At 49.3% G+C, this 20,740-nt stretch overlaps 1 protein-coding gene across 2 annotated transcripts in view; it reads left to right on the plus strand.

Annotated features, from left to right (window-relative positions):
* Positions 1-20,740, plus strand: part of nlgn4xa (neuroligin 4 X-linked a) — a 307,693-nt gene that overhangs the window by 105,043 nt on the left and 181,910 nt on the right. The window contains exons 3-4 of one of the 2 annotated variants that reach the window (XM_038818165.1): positions 6,361-6,420; positions 7,604-7,753. In XM_038818165.1, coding sequence (XP_038674093.1) covers positions 6,361-6,420; positions 7,604-7,753 — 210 coding nt within the window. The remainder of the gene's footprint in view (positions 1-6,360; positions 6,421-7,603; positions 7,754-20,740) is intronic. The other variant, XM_038818166.1, reaches the window with a different exon arrangement.

The following is a 20,740-nucleotide window of genomic DNA, read 5'->3' on the forward strand; positions in this document are numbered from 1 at the left end:
GAAGGGGAGCTGCTTTTAAATAGCTCCTCAGCACGTGCTCTCATTCAGTCAGTTAGGACGGCAGTGAGGAAACCAGCTCCTTGACTTATGAAGGAGGTCCCAGGCTGTGGAATGGAGGCGGCCTACAATCCGCCCTCAGGCTGGCAGGAGGCCATCCGGAAAGGTGACAAATTCTTCTCCCCCCGGAATGTCACCGATCACACATGCCTCCACCTCGCAGGGCCCCAGGGCACGATATACCTCCAGCATCCGTTAGACCCCTCCCCCAACTCCTCCTTGCTCTGGCACAGTCCAGGTGTCGTCGACCTCACAACCCTCCCAGCGTCCTGCTCACATTATCCCCATTTGTATTTCTGCAGGAGAAGCTCGCCCACAACCGCCGCGAGTGAGAGAAAACGGGTGACGGGATGCCCGAGCTGAGGAGGCTGATTCCGTACCAGGAGAGGAGGGCCATGGAGCAGGGGAGGAGCAGGCCTGGGCTGAGAGCAAGGTGGGCTTGCGAAAGGAAAGTGAGGAACCACCGCACCGGCAACCAGATGATCTGTCTCAAGTGAGTTCTGTGCAATCCGAACCTTTGACCAGGCTATGTACTGAAGCCATGTCCCTTGCCTTGCAGGAACATCAACCCAAGAGTCTGGCCCATGTACCAGCAGTGTCTTCCTGCCCATCCTCGACACCATCTTGGAGGATATCTCAAAGGAGGAAACGGATGAAGAGTCACAGCTATCAATCCACCATCAGAGATACACACACTTCACTGGGCGAAATAAGCAGGCAGGCTTCTGGGTCACCTTCTGGTGAGCACCACACTGCTTCTGAAGGATATCAGGTGGAGACAGGAACACCCCAGGGAATCGGACAGTCGGAGGTCTGCCGGACCCCTGGACCCAGCTATGCCCCAACCAGGTGCCGTGCCTCTGGATACGTTCAGCCCTCAGCTCCTGGAGCAGCAAAGGTAGGGCCGGGATACCAGGAGGGGGTGTCAATGACACTACTGAGATTACATGGCCGAATGGGGGAGTCCCAAAGCCTTTTGTCACAGGAGATGTTGCCAGTGATGCGTGGCAATGGGGGAGTCCCAAAGCCTTTTGTCACAGGAGATGTTGCCGGTGATACGTGGCACTCAGGACAATGCTGTAAGGGTGCCGTCCGCAATGGAAAGCCTGGTACAAGGCGTCAGATCCATGCCGGGAGAACTCCAAAGCATGGCTCCATCTCTGAGGACCATGGCTGCGGGCTTCAACCACATGATTTCAGACAATGGCGGGCCTCCAGGACTGGCAACGCCAGATGGTGTTGAAGCCTCTGTAACTCACTCCAGCTGTCCGTCCATGCCATGGATAATCCAGGTGCTCACAAGCACCCGGAGGGAGGGGGAGTCGCTGGAACCCATCCTGGGACCTTCCACCCAGGAGGGCCTGGGAGTGACCAGCCAATCTGAATACCCCCTTCCTGAAACTGATGCCATTCAGACGCGGTGGACAGAACATGGTGATGCGGCAACACCAGTGCCACCCGAAATTAGGCCGGGGCCCTCCAGATTTTGGCCCTCCAGAGAAAGCCCACCAAGGGCATCTCAAGCAGTAGGGCGTGGAAGGCAAGTGGCATCCTACACCCCTGATGTGCATCCTGGGAACACACCTGGACTTAGTGGGAGGGTTCGCAAGTGTGAGGAATTGTAGAGGTACAGCATGGGCACGGGTCAGGTTAGGCACAGGCAGTTGAGAGTCATTATCACTTGTAAAATCTGAACATTAAATATTATTCTTCACCACCTTAACACCTCACATTCCTCAACCCTCCTTCCTGTGGCAAAGCGCTTCTCCCCATCATTCGCAGTGGTCGGACACTGGCATGAACCCTGGACCTTGGTCCCTAATCCCCCTCTCGAGCGGAGGTTGTGGGCGAGCTTCTCCTGCAGAAATAAAAATGGGGATAATATGAGCAGGACGCTGGGAGAGTTGAGAGGTCGATGACACCTGGTCTGCGCCGAAGCAGACCAGTGAACCCTGGACCCTCGTCCCTAATCCCCCTCTGGAGCTAAGGGACAAAGGGATGTAGGGTTGAACCTCACTCAGACATGAGCCGGGGGGGTTCCGCACGCTGGCAACAGAAGTCATAAGCAATAAGCTGAGGAACATTACAGACAACTCCCCAGATACTCTCGGGCCCACTCCTCCAGCCCCCTGGCGCTGAGCAGTGTACTCTGTCTCCTGGGACTTCCTGCTGCTGGGCGGAGACAGATGTGCCCACCTCCTTCCTGGACGTCTGGATCCCATTCATAAAAAGCAGCGGTAATTCGCGCCAGCGTGACATCAACTGGCGGGTGGGAAGATTCAATGAGGGCTGAAGATGTGACGTAAACCAGGCTGAGTATTTTAGAATGGATTCAAATTCATGTCAATCGGGTTTTCACCCTTACTGGGTCTGAACCTGATCCCATCACCATGGAGGTCCCGGGAAGATAGTGTTCCGAAATCTCGCCGATGCAAATCCCGTATTTGGTCTCTTACGAGATTTAGCAGCCATCACGGGATTTGAGTCTGCGGCTGACGCAGCCGCTAAATGGTGCCCATGATCTTTAGGTCAGACCTTTCACTATTTCCCAGCCTTCAATTGCCCTGTCAACCACATGATGGACAATTAATTGCTCACGATGAGGTAGGAAAGGCCTGTTTGGCATTCCCACTGCCTTGATGTTTTTGAGCTCCAGGCAACAGCTATCAATGGGGGAGGACAGAAAAAATAGTCAAGCAAATTATTACTGAAATGAAAAGCAGATTCAAAATGCGTCTGGGCAGAGGGATCTGGGTGCCTTTGTTCATGAATTGCAGAAAGTCGGTATACAGGTGCAGTGTGTAATTAGAAAGGCAAATGGAATGTTAACATTTATTACAAAAGGACCGGAAGTGTTGTTGCAATTGCATAGGGTGTGGGTGAGACCACATCTGGAGTATTGTGTCCAGTTTTGGTCTCCTTATTTGAGGAAGGATGTGGTGGCATTGGAGGCAGTTCAGAGGAGGTTCGCCAGATTGATTCGAGGGATGAAAGGATTGACGTATGAGGAGCGAGAACCGTTTGGGCTTATACTCGCTGGAGTTTAGAAGGATGAGAGGGGATCTGATCGAGGTATATAAAATACTAAAAGGGATTTATTAAGTAAATGTAGACCAAATGTTCCCCCTTGTGGGGCATAGAATGAGAGGTCACAGATATAGGTTGAGAGGCGGTAGATTTAAAACTAATATGAGGAGGAACTACTCCTCGCCAAGGGTGGTGAATTTGTGGACCGCACTGTCCCATAGTGCGGTGGAATCTGAATCATTAAATGGTTTCAAGAAGGAGATCGATATATTTCTGATTTTAAAAAATGAGTTAAAGTGATGTGGGGAAAAGGTGGTGAGGTGGATATGAGACCAGGATGAGATTGGCCATGATCTGATTGAATGGCGGAGCAGGTTCAAAGGGCTGAATTGCCCACTTCTGCTCCGAATTCCTATGTTCCTGTAACACATGGGCCTCTGTGGTCATTTCTTTCAAAAAGTAGCTTATTTTCAGCATTCTGTATAACCTGCTTTCGGCAACCCTAATGACTGGTGCATTTTGCTACAGGTTTGTGTTCTAATGGATCGACAGGGCAGCGTGAAGAGAATTCAGAGACTCCTCAGTACTCCAGCCCAGTGTTTCAGAATCGCCATCTTCCTTATTTGATTGTTCAATTTAATTGGATTGCGTATTTCAGCAACATTGGACTCTCAGCTCGTCTACTGGGATTACCTCTTTGCTTGCCATATTTATGTCATGTCCATAAAAGCACGTCCATGTGTCAGGGCACCTCTGATGTTGAGCACTACTTTAGAGTTTTCTTTCACTCGGCCTTTAACCCTGAGGGAAATGAAGGATTTCCACTTCATTAGAGTCTGTATCCGATCTTTGTTGAGAAAGATTCCCATTCAGGCTTTTAGGTTGCTTATTCATTCACAGTTGAATCTTATAACCTCATTCCAAATCTTCACTGTCCCCATTCCAACGTTTCTTATTTCTTTCGGTTTCGCTACCATTACTCCTTTAATCCGCTGTTTCTAACTCCTCCCAACCCCCAATGTCACCGGACGAATCAAGACGCTGGACTAATGCTCGAGGGCCTTGAGTTCATATCCCACCATACCAGCAATTAATTTATTCAATTTTTAAAAATAAATTTAGCGTACCCAATTCATTTTTTCCAATTCAGGAGCAATTTAGTGTGGCCAATCCACCTAACCTGCACATCTTTGGGTTGTGGGGGTGAAAGCCACGCAGACACGGGGAGAATGTGCAAACTCGACACGGACAGTGACCCAGGGCCGGGATCGAACTTGCGACCTCGGCACCGTCAGGCAGCAATGCTAACCAATGCGCCACCGTGCTGCCCCTTAATTTGTTCAATTAATAAATCTTGAACCTAAAAATAGTTTCAGTCATGGTGACCGTTATCATTGACTCACCATTGTGCCTTGAGAGAAGGAAATCTGCCACCATTACCTGCTCGGGCCTACGTGTGACTGCCGACCCACAGCAATGTGGTTGACTCTCAGCTACCCCTCTGAAATGGCCGAGCAAGTCACTCAGTCCAAGCACAATTAGGGATGGGCAGCAAATGCTGGCCTCGCTAGTGAAGCACAACCTTCCCCCGCCCCCCCGTGAAAGAATAAGGAAAATGTTACCTGTCCAATACGCACTTCAGTTCCCCTCCATCTTCATTGCACTGAATCTAAAATCTTTGTCACAAAAATCTTTGTAACAAAGCATTCTTTCTCAAAGGTCTCAAACCAGCACTACCCCTCACCCACCATGTGTCAGCCATGGGTCAGTTGGCAGAACTTGGCTCTTTGCGTCAGACGATCGTGAGGTCACGTCCCCTTCCAGGGTCTTGAGCAGGCGATCGAAGCTGACGTTTTGGATGCTGCTGCCTTTGAGGTGAGATGGGAACCCAGGCCTCTGTCTTCCCTCCCAGGTAGATGATGGGGTACATTGGGGTTACCCCTGGCCCAGTATTCATCTTTCAACCGGCATTATCGAAAAAAAAAGAGGCGATCTGGTCAGTTGTTGTTTGCGGGATCTTGCTGTGTACAATATTAACCCCTGCATTTCCCACATCACAACAGAGACCAGCGAGATTCTTCGGCCTCCCAGCCGCCATTGAAGCTGCCCCAAACGGCAGGGAAACCCACGGGCAGGGGCGGACTGCCAGCGGGACCAGAGAATCCCGCTGCCTGCAATCATCCGGAGAATTCCGCACCACTTTTCAAAATAAGCGCTGTAAAGTATTTTAATAAGCGCTGTAAAGTATTCCGAGGTTATAACAGACGCTATATAAATGTCAGTCTTTCTTTCTTCCTTCACCCTCCCCACCATCCCTAGGTGTTTAAAACTCAAGACTGCCATCGCTCAGCCACCATTTCTTGATTCACGTCGTCTTCTCTCCTATGAGTCCTGGGATTAGCGATGTTAGCATTGTTCTGGGCCAAGATTTCTGGACATCATCTAAAATATATGTGGCAATGCTGACGGAGGCACCTGAAGTATTTCGGGTTCCCTCTGTCTTGTCAAGGTGGATGGCGCGGGCTGGGTTAGGATAGGGTGGCATGCTGGCAACAGCGCTGGAAGACTGACGATTCACTGCGAACCTTCACCTCTCGTTGCTCTGAAAGAGTTGAGTGAGGAACTCAGATTCTGTTTCCTGATCCCGAAGATTCCAGTCTGCCGGCTCAAAAAGCCGGACCGGTCTCGTGGTCGGAGAATACTGGCAAATGCAAATATTTATCACGATGACTTTTAATGGGCCCGACTGGACCTCATCCTTTGCTGGATACTGTTAGAATGTTTTTTACGCTTCCATTGACAGCCCGGCCCCGTGGTGAATTCAAGTCTTCTCTTTCTGTTGTGGTTGGTTATTTTAAGGTGGAAGGACCCTTGTTTGATAAAGTTGGAGGTTTAAAGCAATCCTTGACTTCTATTTTTGTGCTTCAAAATTTCTAACTGCTTGATTGTTCTTCTTTTTTTTTGGAATCCTGTGCTTAAAAAAAAGACCAATCTCTTGCCGATGAACTTCTTGACCTTCTGGCGGAGAGCCCCGCTTTGTTACCTCTTTCTTTTTTTCAGATGAAACTATTGATTCGCAATGGCAAAGCCTCTCTAAAACTCAAAGCTTTTACTACACTAACTTAATATAATACTGAGATTTTTTTTTTTCCGGACGTTTTTTTTTTCTCTCTCTCTTTTAATGAATGTTCAGCGTCTTTTTTTGGGAAAACCTTTTGCTGTTTTTTTGAATTCTCTTTTTCCCTTTGTTGTCCTCATCTTTTTTCTTGAACCTAGGAGCCAACACAAAGAAACACGCTGATGATATAACCAGTAATGATGGTGGCGAAGATGAAGGTATTTTTTTTGTGCTCGACCCTCCCCACACGCATCCCCCCCCCACCCGATGCATGAGAACCAACCTTCCGACGTTTTTCCAACCCATTTTTTTTCTTTCTTTACTTAAGCCATGCACATTCCGTGTGCGCCCTGAGGTATTTTTTTCTCTCTCTTTTTTTCTTCATCCCAAATGCTGACTTGCTTCACAGAATAAACCTCCATTGTGGTGGATGGGCGGGGGCATTTTGCGATAAGTGAATGGGGTTTCTTTTATGTCGTGCGGTAAGCTGTTCCTCCTTTGTGGTTCTCTCCCCTTCAGATATTCCACTTTACTCTGTGGCAGGCCTCTGCGGCTACCACCCCGTGCCCCCTCCCTCACGCACCTCTTGACCCCTCCCTCTGGTACCTCACCTCTCCGAGCCTACACGAGAGGTGCCAGTGGGCTATCTGACCACATGGGGATCCATGTGTGTTCTACATTCGAGAAAGAGTTTTCCAAGTGGGGGACACCCCATCTGTGGGTGACGTTTCCCCCTTCCTGACTTTGAGACATGGATACCAGACAAACCCCAACTGGCACCCTGTCTGATGGTAGTGGTGGCGGTGGGGTGGGGCGGTATCAGACCTGGCATTCTCCTGGTCCATTCTCTCAGTTCCTTCCACATTGAGCAGCAGTCACGGGCTGAGCCAGGTGGGGAAAAGCTCCGAAGGTTGAGTTGACGGAATTTCCATGTCCTCGGCATACCAAAATGAAGACCATGGCATCGACGATGTTGAGGAGAACGTTTTCAGGTTGCTCCCTTCATCGTAACAAAGCGACACAGATTAAATCTCGGGAGGACTGGTGCCTAATGCATGAACCCCATTTCAATCTTCTATCTGTCATGAAAGTGCGACAATCCGTCTCATTGGAAGAATGGTCAGGGAAAGGTTCACGTTGCATTTGGAATTTGGAGGCATGTATGGACCATATTAGCCCATAAAGAATGCTGTGAATCCATTGAGCATTAGCAGTTTGATCCTCCTCCTGTTAATTCCATCATATATCATTACAAGAGATGTGTGTGTTGTGTGTGTGTTTGAGTGTGTGCGTGCGTGTGTGGTTGTGTGTGTATGTAAGTATGCACATATACCATGTATCCACGCCTGTGTTTTAGTGGCTAAACGTATCTGAGGCCAAACCTTATTTATTTTCTTACAGATATTCATGACAATGGCCCTAAGCCAGTTATGGTGTACATTCATGGTGGCTCCTACATGGAAAGCACTGGCAACCTCATCGATGGTAGCATTCTGGCAAGTTACGGAAATGTCATTGTCGTAACGCTCAACTACAGGCTCGGGGTTTTAGGTGAGTGACTGGATCAGTTTCTCTATTTACCGATTGATGGGACTCTCAACGTGTTGACTTTCAATGACTGCTTGTTGTTTCAAAAGAATGATTGTCCACCTTGCGTTGCTTTTTTGGGGCGTCACGGGTTTGCCCGTCAATGGCTTGCATCTCTTGCTCCTCACACAATGTTTAGGCGCCTCTGTCAAGGTGAATCGGTTTCCCAGACTGACATGGCTCCACTGTTATGTCTCTGGCTGTGAGTGTGACCCGCATTCCCGGTTGTCGGGCAACAGTTCCTGGGCATCTGCCAAGGTCATTCGGCAGTCGTCTGCTGAGGAATTGTTCCCTTCTTCTCATGACACGTTGGTGACCCTGTCGACCAATGCAAGTAAGATGGGGTGAAATGCACTGGAGCAAGAGTATTGGATCGCTATCTTTCCACACCATAAATGTTTCAATTTCCTAAAATGCCAACGTTCTGTATTCAGAATATTATATGTCTCTGTGAACAAAACATCTGGGGGGAGGTTTCTCCTGTTGTAATGTGCTTCAGGTGATTGTATTTGTGCAGATTCTTTTCCGCTCGACAATTCTTGATTGCTTAAAAGAGAAGCCCGTTGTCGAAGCTTGCCATCTTATCAGGACAAACAAAAGAATGCCAAATTTTAAACATTCACAACAATTTACACCGCAAGAAAAAAGGGTTAGGGTGAGGGTTGGCTGGTCAACTCTGATTGGCTGAGGCGTTCCCATTGTTGAATGCAATGGGGAACCATAGATTCCCCAAGCTCTCAGCTAATTGAAAAAAGTTGCAAGGCTTGAACATATTCCTTTTGTTTGCAGAGATCAGGCCCTTTGTTGTTAACGCATGTCGCTTCGGGCAAAATTGTTGTTCTCGTTTGAAATTGGCATCCTTGCGTTTGTCCTGGTGAGTTCAAGATGAAAAACTTTGACAGCATGTCTCTCTTTTCAGCAATATTCAAATTCTAGATTCTGCGATTGCAATGTTTGTTGAAATAATGAATGGAGGGGGTGGTACGACTTCACCTTGGCTGGTATTGCAAAATCGATGGTAGTGAATCAGTCTGGAGTGCCTTTTACCTTTGCTGATTAAAGAATGGGTTAAAAGAATATGGAGAACAGGTAACGAGGTGGTTTTGAGACCAGGAAGAGGTCAGCCATGATCTAATTGAATGGCAGAGCAGTCTTGAAGGGCTGAATTGCCGACTGATGCTCCTAATTCCTATGTTCCAACATTGCCTTTTAACCTTCCCTTCCATTTTCTGTTCCATTGACCCCAAGTGGAATTTTAATGCTGATTGCCAGTTTATTATCTGAACATAGAATTTAGAACATAGAACATACAGTGCAGAAGGAGACAATTCGGCCCATCGAGTCTGCACCGACCCACTTCCACCCTATCTCCATAACCCAATAACCACTCCTAACCTTTTTTGGTCACTAAGGGCAATTTAGCATGGCCAATCCACCTAACCTGCACATCTTTGGACTGTGGGAGGAAACCGGAGCACCCGGAGGAAACCCAGGCAGACACAGGGAGAACGTGCAGACTCCGCACAGACAGTGATCTCAGCCGGAAATTGAACCTCGGACCCTGGCACTGTGAAGCCACAGTGCTGTCCACTTGTGCTACCGTGCTGCCCTACCTCCTGCTTAGACTGATTGAGGCTAATTGAGTCCCGATATGTCTTACATATCGCTGAAACCCCACCCAATCCACCTCACTCGTAAAATCAGTTCTGGGCCTGAAAATCAATGTAATCTTACTTTTACCAGAACCGTGTGCAGCACGGTAGCACAGTGGTTAGCACTATGGCTTCACAGCACCAGGGTCCCAGGGTTGATTCCAGGCTTGGGTCACTGTCTGCGCTTAGTTTGCACGTTCTCCCCGTGTCTGCATGGGTTTCCTCCGGGTGCTCTGGTTTCCTCCCAGAAGTCCCGAAAGACGTGCTTGTTAGGTGAATTGGACACTCTGAATTCTCCCTCTGTGTACCTGAACAGATGCCGGAATGTGGCGACTAGGGGCTTTTCACAGTAACTTCATTGTAGTGTCAATGTAAGCCTACTTGCGACAATAAAGATTGTTATTATGTTATAAGTATGACTGTCCACCAACACGACTATCTCCCAACTCCCCCAGGTGCAGAGTCACATGGTAGATTTACACTGCCCCCTGCTGGTCAGAGGTTGTGTACATCATTATATACATGATTGCATTATATACATGATGTGACAACTAGGGGCTTTTCACAGTAACATTATTTTCCCAGGGTAGAGGGGTCAATTACTAGGGGGCATAGGTTTAAGGTGCGAGGGACAAGGTTTAGAGGAGATGTACGAGGCAAGTTTTTTACCCAGAGGGTAGTGGGTGCCTGGAACTCGCTGCCGGAGGAGGTGGTGGAAGCAGGGACGACAGTGACATTTGAGGGGCATCTTGACAAATACATGAATAGGATGGGAATAGAGGGATATGGACCCAGGAAGCGTCGATGATTTTAGTTTAGACGGGCAGCATGGTCGGCACAGGCTTGGAGGGCCGACAGGCCTGTTTCTGTGCTGTACTTTTCTTTGTTTTTTATTCTTTGCAGTTTTAATGTAAGCTTACTTGTGACAATAAAGATTTTTTTTAAAAAGCAGAGTATATTCCTTCCCTCCCGAGACAAATCATTTGGAGTTTAGTCAACTGTGGCTTGAGTTGAACCAATTATTGAATTGGCATGTGATATAGGTGGAAGTTCAGTTGTGATCTGCTCATCGCCAATCAAACCCATTGCAAACATTAAAGCCTGCAGCCTCATCGCAAAAGAATAAGAATCCCTCTGACAGCTGTGTGCACCGACGAGCAAAATAATTTTATGGCAACCCATCTTCTGTATGTCCAGTACAATCATAAGCATGGGGCTGTTTAGCACAGGGCTAAATCGCTGGCTTTGAAAGCAGACCAAGCAGGCCAGCAGCATGGTTCGATTCCCCGTAACAGCCTCCCTGAACAGGCGCTGGAATGTGGCGACTAGGGGCTTTTCACAGTAACTTCATTTGAAGCCTACCCGTGACAATAAGCCATTTTCATTTCATTAATTTTTTTAAGATCATGGTTATAGTTTACCAGAGTTAGAACATAGAACATAGAACAGTACAGCACAGAACAGGCCCTTCGGCCCTCGATGTTGTGCCGAGCAATGATCACCCTACTTAAACCCACATACCCGTAACCCAACAATCCCCCCCATTAACCTTACACTACGGGCAATTTAGCATGGCCAATCCACCTAACCCGCACATCTTTGGACTGTGGGAGGAAACCGGAGCACCCGGAGGAAACCCACGCACACACGGGGAGGACGTGCAGACTCCACACAGACAGTGACCCAGCCGGGAATCGAACCTGGGACCCTGGAGCTGTGAAGCATTGATGCTAACCACCGTGCTACCGTGAGGCCCCTAAGTTCCTCAGACATTTATGCACACATTGGCTGGGATTTTGCATCCCCCTCACGGTGCATTGGCGCACGGTGGAATCTTCTGGCCCCACCGGTGTCGACAGGGTTTTAATGCCCCGCATCCTCCCCCGCTGGGGAACGTGCCACGGGACGGGACGGGACGGGGGGGGGGGGAGGTGCTCAACATCAGCGGGACTGGAAGATCCTTCCAGCGGGAATATTGGCCAATATGGTTGGAGGAATGTCTGTCTCCCAGTGCGTCTTCTGTGCACCCGTTCTGCACTTGAATTATTGCGGTAAAGGAAAAGGTCTGAAGTGAACAGGTGGCAAAGAGAAGCCTCCGGCCTTTGTAGGCTTCCCAGTCAGATTAATGTTGACTATGGCCCCGTCCACGGAGATCCTCTTACGGTTAGTTGCGCACCCCTAGCTGTAAGGCTGTCACTCCATCACGACTGATGTGCTCGCTCCCAACAAGGCTCCTCATCAGGTTTATGGCCTTCCATGACAATACCTTTATGGTCTAACACCTCCACAAGAACAAAGCCAAAACAAGTCGCCTTGGTTATCTATATAGAATCAAAGAATTTAGAGTGCAGAAGCAGGCCATTTGGCCCATCAGGTCTGCACCAGCTATTTGGAAAGAGCACCCCACTTAAGCCCACACCTCCACCCTCTCCCCATAACCCAGTAACCCTACCTAACCTTTTTGTTTGAACACTGAGGGTAATTTATCATGGCCAATCCACCTAACCTGCAATTTTTGGACTGTGGGAGGAAACCGGAGCACCCAGAGGAAACCCGCGCAGCCAGAGAGAGAACGTGCAGACTCCGCACAGACAGTGACCCAAGCCGGGAATCGAACCTGGAATCTTGGAGCTGTGAAACAACTGTGATAACCACTGTGCTACCATGTTATAACGAGTTCTCTGATGCTTTCCCTCCTATCAGGCGTTAAATCCGGAGTATGGGAACGTTGCATGTTACAAATGGAGGATCTCACTTTCTGCAGGGAATTGGCCCACTATTAAATTGGATGTACGTGGTTGTATCACAGGAAATCCGATGGACTCAAGCTGCTTTGATTATTTTAGATCTCGCAGCCATTTCAGGCTTGGTTTGAACCTTGATTCCTTTTGATTGGACCCTAGCTGTGTTTGTCATCCTCAATAAGCGTTTGTAACTACCTCCAGGCAGAAGTACCAAAGAGTGTTGTCACAAACCTGATTACAAGAGAATTATGGAGCTGATTGCAGATGACTTGTGTTGGTTCTTTAGGTCCATGTGAATAATAGCTTCATTTATACTCACCCATTATTCCACGCTTTTGATGGATAAGGTGTACAGCACTCATACTGTGAAGGTAAAGAAGTTTATCACCCAGTGCTCCACGCAGCTCCGGCTGCAGATATGAGGCTTGTAATTCTGTCCACGGGTCCGTGCATGTGCGCAACGGTCGCCTGCGGCGCTGCCCCCGTGTGACATGGCGGACCCACACAGCGGGCCGACACCGAAGAACAAAGAACAAAGAAAAGTACAGCACTGGAACAGGCCCTTCAGCCCTCCAAGCCTTTGCCGACCATGCTGCCCATCTAAACTAAAATCCGCTAAACTCCCAGGGTCCGTATTCCTCGCTTCCCACCCTATTCATGTATTTGTCAAGATGCCCCTTAAATGTCACTATCGTCCCTGCTTCCACCACCTCCTCCGGCAGCGAGTTCCAGGCACCCACTACCCTCTGTGTAAAACACTTGCCTCGTACATTTCCTCTAAACCTTGCCCCCGGCACCTGAAACCAATGCCCCCGAGTAATTGACCCCTCTACCCTGGGAAAAAGTCTCTGACTATCCACTCTGTCTATGCCCCTCATAATTTTGTAGACCTCTATCAGGTCATCTCTCAACCTCCTTCATTCCAGTGAGAACAAACCAAGTTTATTCAACCTCTCCTCATAGCTAATGCCCTCCATACCCGGCAACATCCTGGTAAATCTCTTCTGCACCCTCTCTAAAGCCTCCACATCCTTCTGGTAGTGTGGCGACTAGAATTGAACACTATAAGAAGTAGCCCCCCCCCCTCAGATTGTGCACGACTGCCAATCTGTGGCCCCCAATCGCGAACCTGGCCGTCGTGGATGTCCCCCCTAGTGACGGATCCCCCTGCTCCCCCCACCAGGAGGGCCACCGCAGCTGCGACTCCGAGCTCTCGCTGGTCGAACCATACGTGAACCACACTGGCGGGAACTCGGAAGGTCGTCTGTGGAGAATCGCCGCGGGGGCCTCTTTAAATGGCCCCCGACCAGCACCACATCGACCACGCGCGCGTGACTGCCGACGATTCTCCAGCTGCTGGAGAATCGCGGGAAGTCATCACGGGTCCGCCACCCCATTCTCCACTCCTGCGCAGGGTGCGATTGCGGCTCGGAGAATCCCAGCCCTGGTGTTTTGTGATCATAGATCATAGTATTTCCAGTGCAGAAAGAGGCCATTCGGCCCATCGTGCCTGCACCGGCCCTTGGAAAGCCCACGCCTCCACCTTCTCCCCGTAATCCCATAACCCCACCCAACGTTTGTGGATACTAAGGGCGATTTAGCCTGACCAATCCACCTAACCTGCACATCTTTGGGAGGAAACCGGACCCGGAGGAAACCCACGCACACAAGGGGAGAACGAGCAGACTCCACACAGACAGTGACCCAAGCTGGGAATCGAACCTGGGACCCTGGAGCAGTGAAGCAACTGTGGTAACCACTGTGCTATCGTGCTGCCCACGGTTTTGATTGGCTCAATATATGTTGGAACAATGCGAATAAGGTAGTGTGAACCTGATGAGAACAGTCAATGGTAGGAAGTGATTACACTGTGTAGTGAGACTTGGGGAGAGGGGGTGGGGGGCGTTGTTCCCTCCGGATTGGGCACCATGTGCTGCTTGGAGACACAAACATCCCACTACCTACAGCAGATTCGCTGAAAACGCCTCCCAAGGCACCCCCGCCTCACTGACCCAGCGAGCCTGCCCCACTTAGCTTCTTCTCCAGGTTCCATCACTGGTTTGGTCTGGGGACTACTGCAGTACCGATAGTGGCCACCACTTTCAGTGGTGCTGCCGGGAGGAAGAGCCGCCACCGGTCTTCTGATGAGTGAACAGCTCTTGGGGGAGGGACATCCTGCCTCAGGGGGGTGGAAAACATGCCCTCGGGCACTAATTGCCTGAGCCATGCAAAATAGCATTGAGCCTTCCTGGGCTAGGGGAGGTGGGCTTTAAAGTTACAGGCCGGGCCACCACCTCATGTTAAATCCCAGCTTGAGTTTCTTTTATTTTACTTAGATTGTAAAAGGTCCTTTTAATCTAAATGTTTCTAACACTACTAAGTATTCATTTTGAGCATGACCTCATCTCATCGACCTGATTACATTGTATCCTTTGTGATATTCAAAAATGCTTTGATTTCAAAGTGATGTGACTTTTGATTCCTGTCATTTCTATAGTTTTATTATTATCAAATTGTGTCCCCAGCTCATAATTTTGACTTTGATTTGGGTCTAATTTGTGTTCTCGTAGACAGGTGTCTCCAGCTTTCTTTAATTTACCTGATGACAGCAGAACTTCACACCTATACATTTGTCACCTAATTCAACTGAAAACCTCATCCATTCTTTTCCATCTGCTAACCTAACTTCAAAAGGAGGTGCAAAACACTGTGTTGAGCTGTATACTAAAATTCACTCGATTGTGTCTTGAAAGACCTGCTTGTTTTGTTTGCTAAGCCTGCATGATTAAGGCTATCTGCATTTTACAATCCTCTCCTGCAGCTGCTGTTAACCCTTCGTGGGATTGTTCCCTACATTCTCTCATGCACTCTTAGATCAGTTATTGCCAGACGTCCATCTTTCAAATGACATATCTTTCCATATTTTCAGTTACAGCGGGCCTGTGCCATGGGGGCACTCTTTCCCTCCGTGCCGGCCTCTGTAAGGCTCTGTCATGGCCGGCGCGGAGAGGAAACCCCCTGCGCATGCGCCAGAACACGCCAGCAGTCCGACACATGCACCAACCCTCCAGTGCCGGCCTAGCCCCTGGAAGAGCGGAGGATTCCCCAACTTCCGGGCGGCCCGCGCCGGAGTGGTTCGCGCCGCTCTAGACGCCGGTACGGGCTGCCCCGCCAATTGCAGGAGAATCCCGCCCTGTATCTTCCTTTTATGATCATTTACATCTAAACTCAAAAATATGTAACACCCACATTGCAGGATAAGACCCTTCCACTCTGAAATATCGAGTCTGTTTGAACATTGCACTGAGTTTAAATGGTCCTACTGAGTTTGGTTTCCCTCATGTATGCTTCATGTCCTGCCCTTATTCCCCGAGCAGCAAAAATGGGATCTGTCAGAAATGGGACAGAACTTTTGGATCTCGCTCCCGCTTACCATTTTTAAATGTCCCTGGAGACTACGTGATTCCATGAAAATCAATCTGTGTCCAGGTGTCATTCCGGCAAATCTAAGCTTCACTCCATCCAAGGTTGATATAACCTTCCTGAGGTATGACGTCCAGAGCTACTTTCCAGCTATGTTCTAACCAAGGTTTTGTTGACTTGATGCATCTGTGTGCTGCCGGGTTCACTCGCCGCCCCATTTGAAAGTACCTTTTGTGCGATGTGCCTGTGCTTTCAAATAATGCCTGGACAGTAATTTGAAGGGGGCAAACAATGTGGAAAAATGGAGGCAAAACATGTAGGGCGCGATTCTCCGAGCCCCGTGCCGGGCCGGAGAATCTCCGTAACCGCGCCACGTTGCCCCGATGCCGGCACGCGATTCTCCGAGTTGCAGAGAATCGGCGCCATTTGCGCCGGCATGTTCGGCGCGGCGCCGGTCGCAGACCGCGGCCGGGCCGCCGATTCACCAGCCCGGATAGGTCGAGCGGGAAGCGGAAACGGCAGAGTCCCGCCAGCGCCGTTCACCCCTGGTCGCTGCCGGCGGGAACTTTGCGCGAAGGGCCGGGGGGCGGCCTGTGGTGGGGGACAGGGGGACTCCGTCCCCGCTGGGGCCTCCGATAGGGTCTGGCCCGTTATCGGGGCCCACTGATCAGCGGGCCGTCCTCTCCCCGCCCCGGGCCTACATTGTTGCACAGCCGGCCCCTGAGCCCCCACGCCATGTTGCGTTTGGGCCAGCACGCTGAAGAAGTCGTCCGCGCATGCGCGGGTTGGCGCGGCGCCCATTTGGCACCGGGAAGGGAGGCTGGAGCGGCGTGAACCTGTGGGGGCCAGAATTAGCTGTCCCCGCGCCCGTTTTGCACCAATTCTTTTTAATAGTGAATGCAAACAAAAGGAACATGTTCAAGCCTTGCATCTATTTTGAATTATTTGGGAGCTTGGGGACCCTATTGCTTTCTTCGTGGAAATACCTCGGTCAATCAGAGTCAATTTGCCAACCAATCAGAATCCCTTTTCTCCTGTGGTATAAATTGTTGGGATTGTTTGAAATTTGGCATTCTTGCATTTGTCCTGGTTAGTGTACGACGAAAAGTTTCAAGGGGAAGTATTGAACTCCTTGAGAAAGCGGGTCTGGGGAACAAGCAGCGGTGTGGCAACTCCGACAGTGCAGCCAAGTTTAAACAGGGCCTACAGAATTTAATCAGCTGCATGTTTTGAGCAGGAAACAGAATGATTTTCATGATTGACATGTAACCACACTGACCACTATTTACAAATATACTGAATGAGTATTTGGCAAACTGAAGTTTGCTGTTATAGTATTTCAAGGAAGCAGGACACGTTTAGAAAATGGTCAATAAGGTTATATGAGATCCTGGGCTTTTTGAAGAATGGCATCGATTCATGAACGTTATGGTGAACATTGGTTCGACCGCAACTGGGCTATGATTGGGAAAGCGGTAACATTGTGCTATTGTCACTGGACTAGTAATCCAGAGGTCCATGGTAATGTCGGGTGATGTTCGAATCCCACCAGATGGTGAAATTTGAACTTAATAAAAATCTAGAATTAAAAGTCCAGTGATGACCATGAAACCAGTGTTGTTAATAACCACGTCTGGATCACTAATGCCCTTTATGGAAGGAAATTTGCCATCCTCATGGATACACGTGACTCCAGACTCACAGCAATGTGATTGGCTCTTAACCCCCCCCCCCCCCACCCCGCAGTGCCCCGAATGGCCGAGCAAACCACTCTGTTTGAGAGCCATTCGAGACGGGCAACAAATGCTGGCTCGAAAAAAATAGCTCTGGACGCTGTCAATTCGGAAGGATTAGAAAGGGTGACGAAAAGATTTCTGAGATTGGTTCCAGGGATGAGGGAGTTCAGTTTGTGTGAATAGATTGGCGAGGCTGCGACTGTTGTCCTTGGAGAAGAGAAGAAGGTTGAGAGGAGACGTGGACGTGTTCACAATCATGAGAGGCCTGGGCAGGCTGAGGAGAGAGAATCTGCTCGCGTTGATTGATGGGTAGAGGACCAGAGGACACCGATTTAAGGTGATTGGCAAAAGAACTAACAGCAATCTGAGGAAAAAAGTATTTATGCGGCAAAGAGTTCGAATCTGGAATGCACGGCCTCGGAATATGGTGAAGGTGGATTTAATCACAGCTTTCAAAAGAGAATTATGTAAAGGTGGAAAGTTTGCAGAGGCTGGAGAGTGGGACAGGGCTGGATTTAATGCAGAGAGATTCTCTCTCTTTAGCAGTCCTTTGAAGTGAGGAGGACCCTTGCTGTGGAGTCTGCGGCGAACGTTTGCATGTGGAGTCGCTTAATGTGGGGAGGTTGACACGCTCCAGCTACTTACATGGTTCTAGCTGACCAGAAACCTTTCCTGTTCTCACTGTCTGACATCGGCCTTTCGGAAGAATTTACAGATTGACTATCAACCTGCTTGGCCACACTATAAACACGCCTTCCTGAGCCATCAAGTCCTGACTTGGGGCTCGAAGCTGGAGCTTTCGGCCCAGAGGGAGAGATGTTACCCACTATACCACAAGACCGTCACCTCTCCCTGTTGGGTGGGGCAGGGAAGGGGTCGGTGCATGATTCCCGGCCACTAGCGGTGGCGAGATGTCAATTAGGCTCGTTAATGAGCAATTGACATCCATTATCCCAGAGCTCACGGCAATTTGGCAGAGGATCGGCAATTACCTTGGGGGGGGGGGGGGGGGGGGGGGGGGGGAGGGGAGGAGGAGGCTGAAATGGGTTTGTCAATGGTGTCCCAGGAGGATTCCTCGTTGTCAGGCACACTGCGCCTGATCGAGGAACATGGCATTGGGCAAAGGTTTGGCTGCTGAAAGTCTTTACCTCAGACCTCAGGACCCCCCAATGTGACTTGCATCCCCCACACTCCGCCATCCCACCCTCGCTCACCTTTGGTCTGGGGTCCCACGATGATCATGGCCTTTTGAAGGAGATGCAGTTGCACCACCCACTGCTCCCATCAATGCTGGTGGAAATGACGGGCAGCTGAGTTGGACATCCAGGACCTGAATGGTGGGGAAGGTTCGCTGGTGGCCACTTAAGTGCTTGAAGTCCTCCCTCACGGATCTGGCAAGTATTCCACGCCGGTTCCCCGACTGGTGGACAAGAGGCCAAATGGCTTCCTCCTGTGCTCAGGATTTCATTTTGCCTTCTCAAAAATAGTAGGCGTAAGTCTGGAAATTACTGTCCCTAATAATGTAGCGTGCTTTTTTCGTGCGGTGGCACTTTACTGTGTTAGTTTCAAAACTAGAACAAAGAACAGTACAGCACAGGAACAGGCCCTTCGGCCCTCCAAGCCTGCGCCGGCCATGATGACCGTCTAACCGAAAACCTTCTGCACTTCCGGGTTCCATATCCCTTTATTCCCAACCAGAACGTTAAAATCGCGGAAAAAGAAACCTGATGTTAATGTGATAAAAGACATAGCGCCAAATAACGGTCGTGGTCTATGCAATGTTTACACTGAGTGGGAGGTCAGGTGAGCGTGTTGAGACTGGATCCGCACATACCTTATTCAATTCACATCACATATTGTTCCCATCACAGTGGGATGACATTTTTCCCATTTGTCTGCGCTTGAATGGAACTCAGATCCCCGCGGATAAGAGGGAATGTTTCAGTTCACTGCACTGTACCAGTCGTCTTCAGTTAATGACAGGGACGTACTTCCCACTGGAAGGAGTTCAGTGACAGTACATGGGACCGGCTCATTATCTTGAAAAATATTTTAATTGTGCAACCTTAAGATGAGCAAAAAAGTACGAGACACGGAGAGGTTTCGAGAAACTCAGGTGAAGGATCAAAGTCCACAATGGAGAACATTACCAAATAGAAATAGAATACAAAAGCAAAAGAATTAACCCATTCCTTTGTCAAACACTGGTTAGGCCTCAGTGGGAGTATTTGTTCATTGCATTATCCTTAGATTAGAGAAGGTTCGGGGGGGATTTAGTTGCGGTGTTCAAAATAACCCCGGCTTTTCAAGTCTCTCCGCTGAACTGAAGTTTCATATCCTGCCGCTAGTCTAGTCAATCTCCACTCCACCCCCTCTCAGCCCTTGCCCTTGGAGTGTGGTGCTTAACAATGAACAATACTCCCCCTGAAGCCTAATGACTCATTGTGCTCTGCCAGAACAGATGATGGGAGTAGATTCAGCCACACCTTTGTAAAGGGGATTGTTCAATATTTGGAAACATTTCAGGGCTATGCGGGAATTGGGACTAATTGGACTCTTTCAAAGGGATAGTATAAGTACAATGGCCTAAATGGCCTCCTTCTGTGCAGCATGATTTTGCAAGAAGTGAATTTATTTGAGATGGATGGTGGCGTTCCTATTGAATTTGTGGAGGACTCTGATTATCTGGCATGTCAAGTTGCATCATAAAAAAGTATCAACACATTTATTTTATTCTTGAGATCAGATATGGGCGTCACTGGCCAGGCCAACCCTAATTTTATCTTAAAATAGAATCCCTTCAGTGCAGATGGAGGCCATTTGGCCCATCGAGTCTGCACCAACCCTCTGAAAGATCACTCTACCAAGGCCCAGTCCTTCGGCCTATCCCCGTAACCCTATGCATTGATCATGGCCAATCCACCAAACCTGTGCATCTTTGGACTTTGGGAGGAAACCGGAGCCTTTGAGAAGGTGAGCTGTCTTCTTGAACCGCTGCAGTCACTGAGGTGTAGGTATATTTGGGCAGCACGGTAGCATTGTGGATAGCACAATCGCTTCACAGCTCCAGGGTCCCAGGTTCGATTCCGGCTTGGGTCACTGTCTGTGCGGAGTCTGCACATCCTCCCCGTGTGTGCGTGGGTTTCCTCCGGGTGCTCCGGTTTCCTCCCACAGTCCAAAGATGTGCAAGTTAGATGAATTGGACATGATAAATTGCCCTTAGTGTCCAAAATTGCCCTTAGTGTTGGGTGGGGCTACTGGGTTATGGGGATCGGGTGGAGGTGTTAACCTTGGGTAGGGTGCTCTTTCCAGGAGCCGGTGCAGACTCAATGGGCTAAATGGCCTCCTTCTGCACTGTAAATTCTATAACAAGTCTATATCCATAATGCTGATGGG

Source organism: Scyliorhinus canicula, chromosome 14, assembly GCF_902713615.1.
Source record: "Scyliorhinus canicula chromosome 14, sScyCan1.1, whole genome shotgun sequence".
Taxonomy (NCBI): domain Eukaryota; kingdom Metazoa; phylum Chordata; class Chondrichthyes; order Carcharhiniformes; family Scyliorhinidae; genus Scyliorhinus; species Scyliorhinus canicula.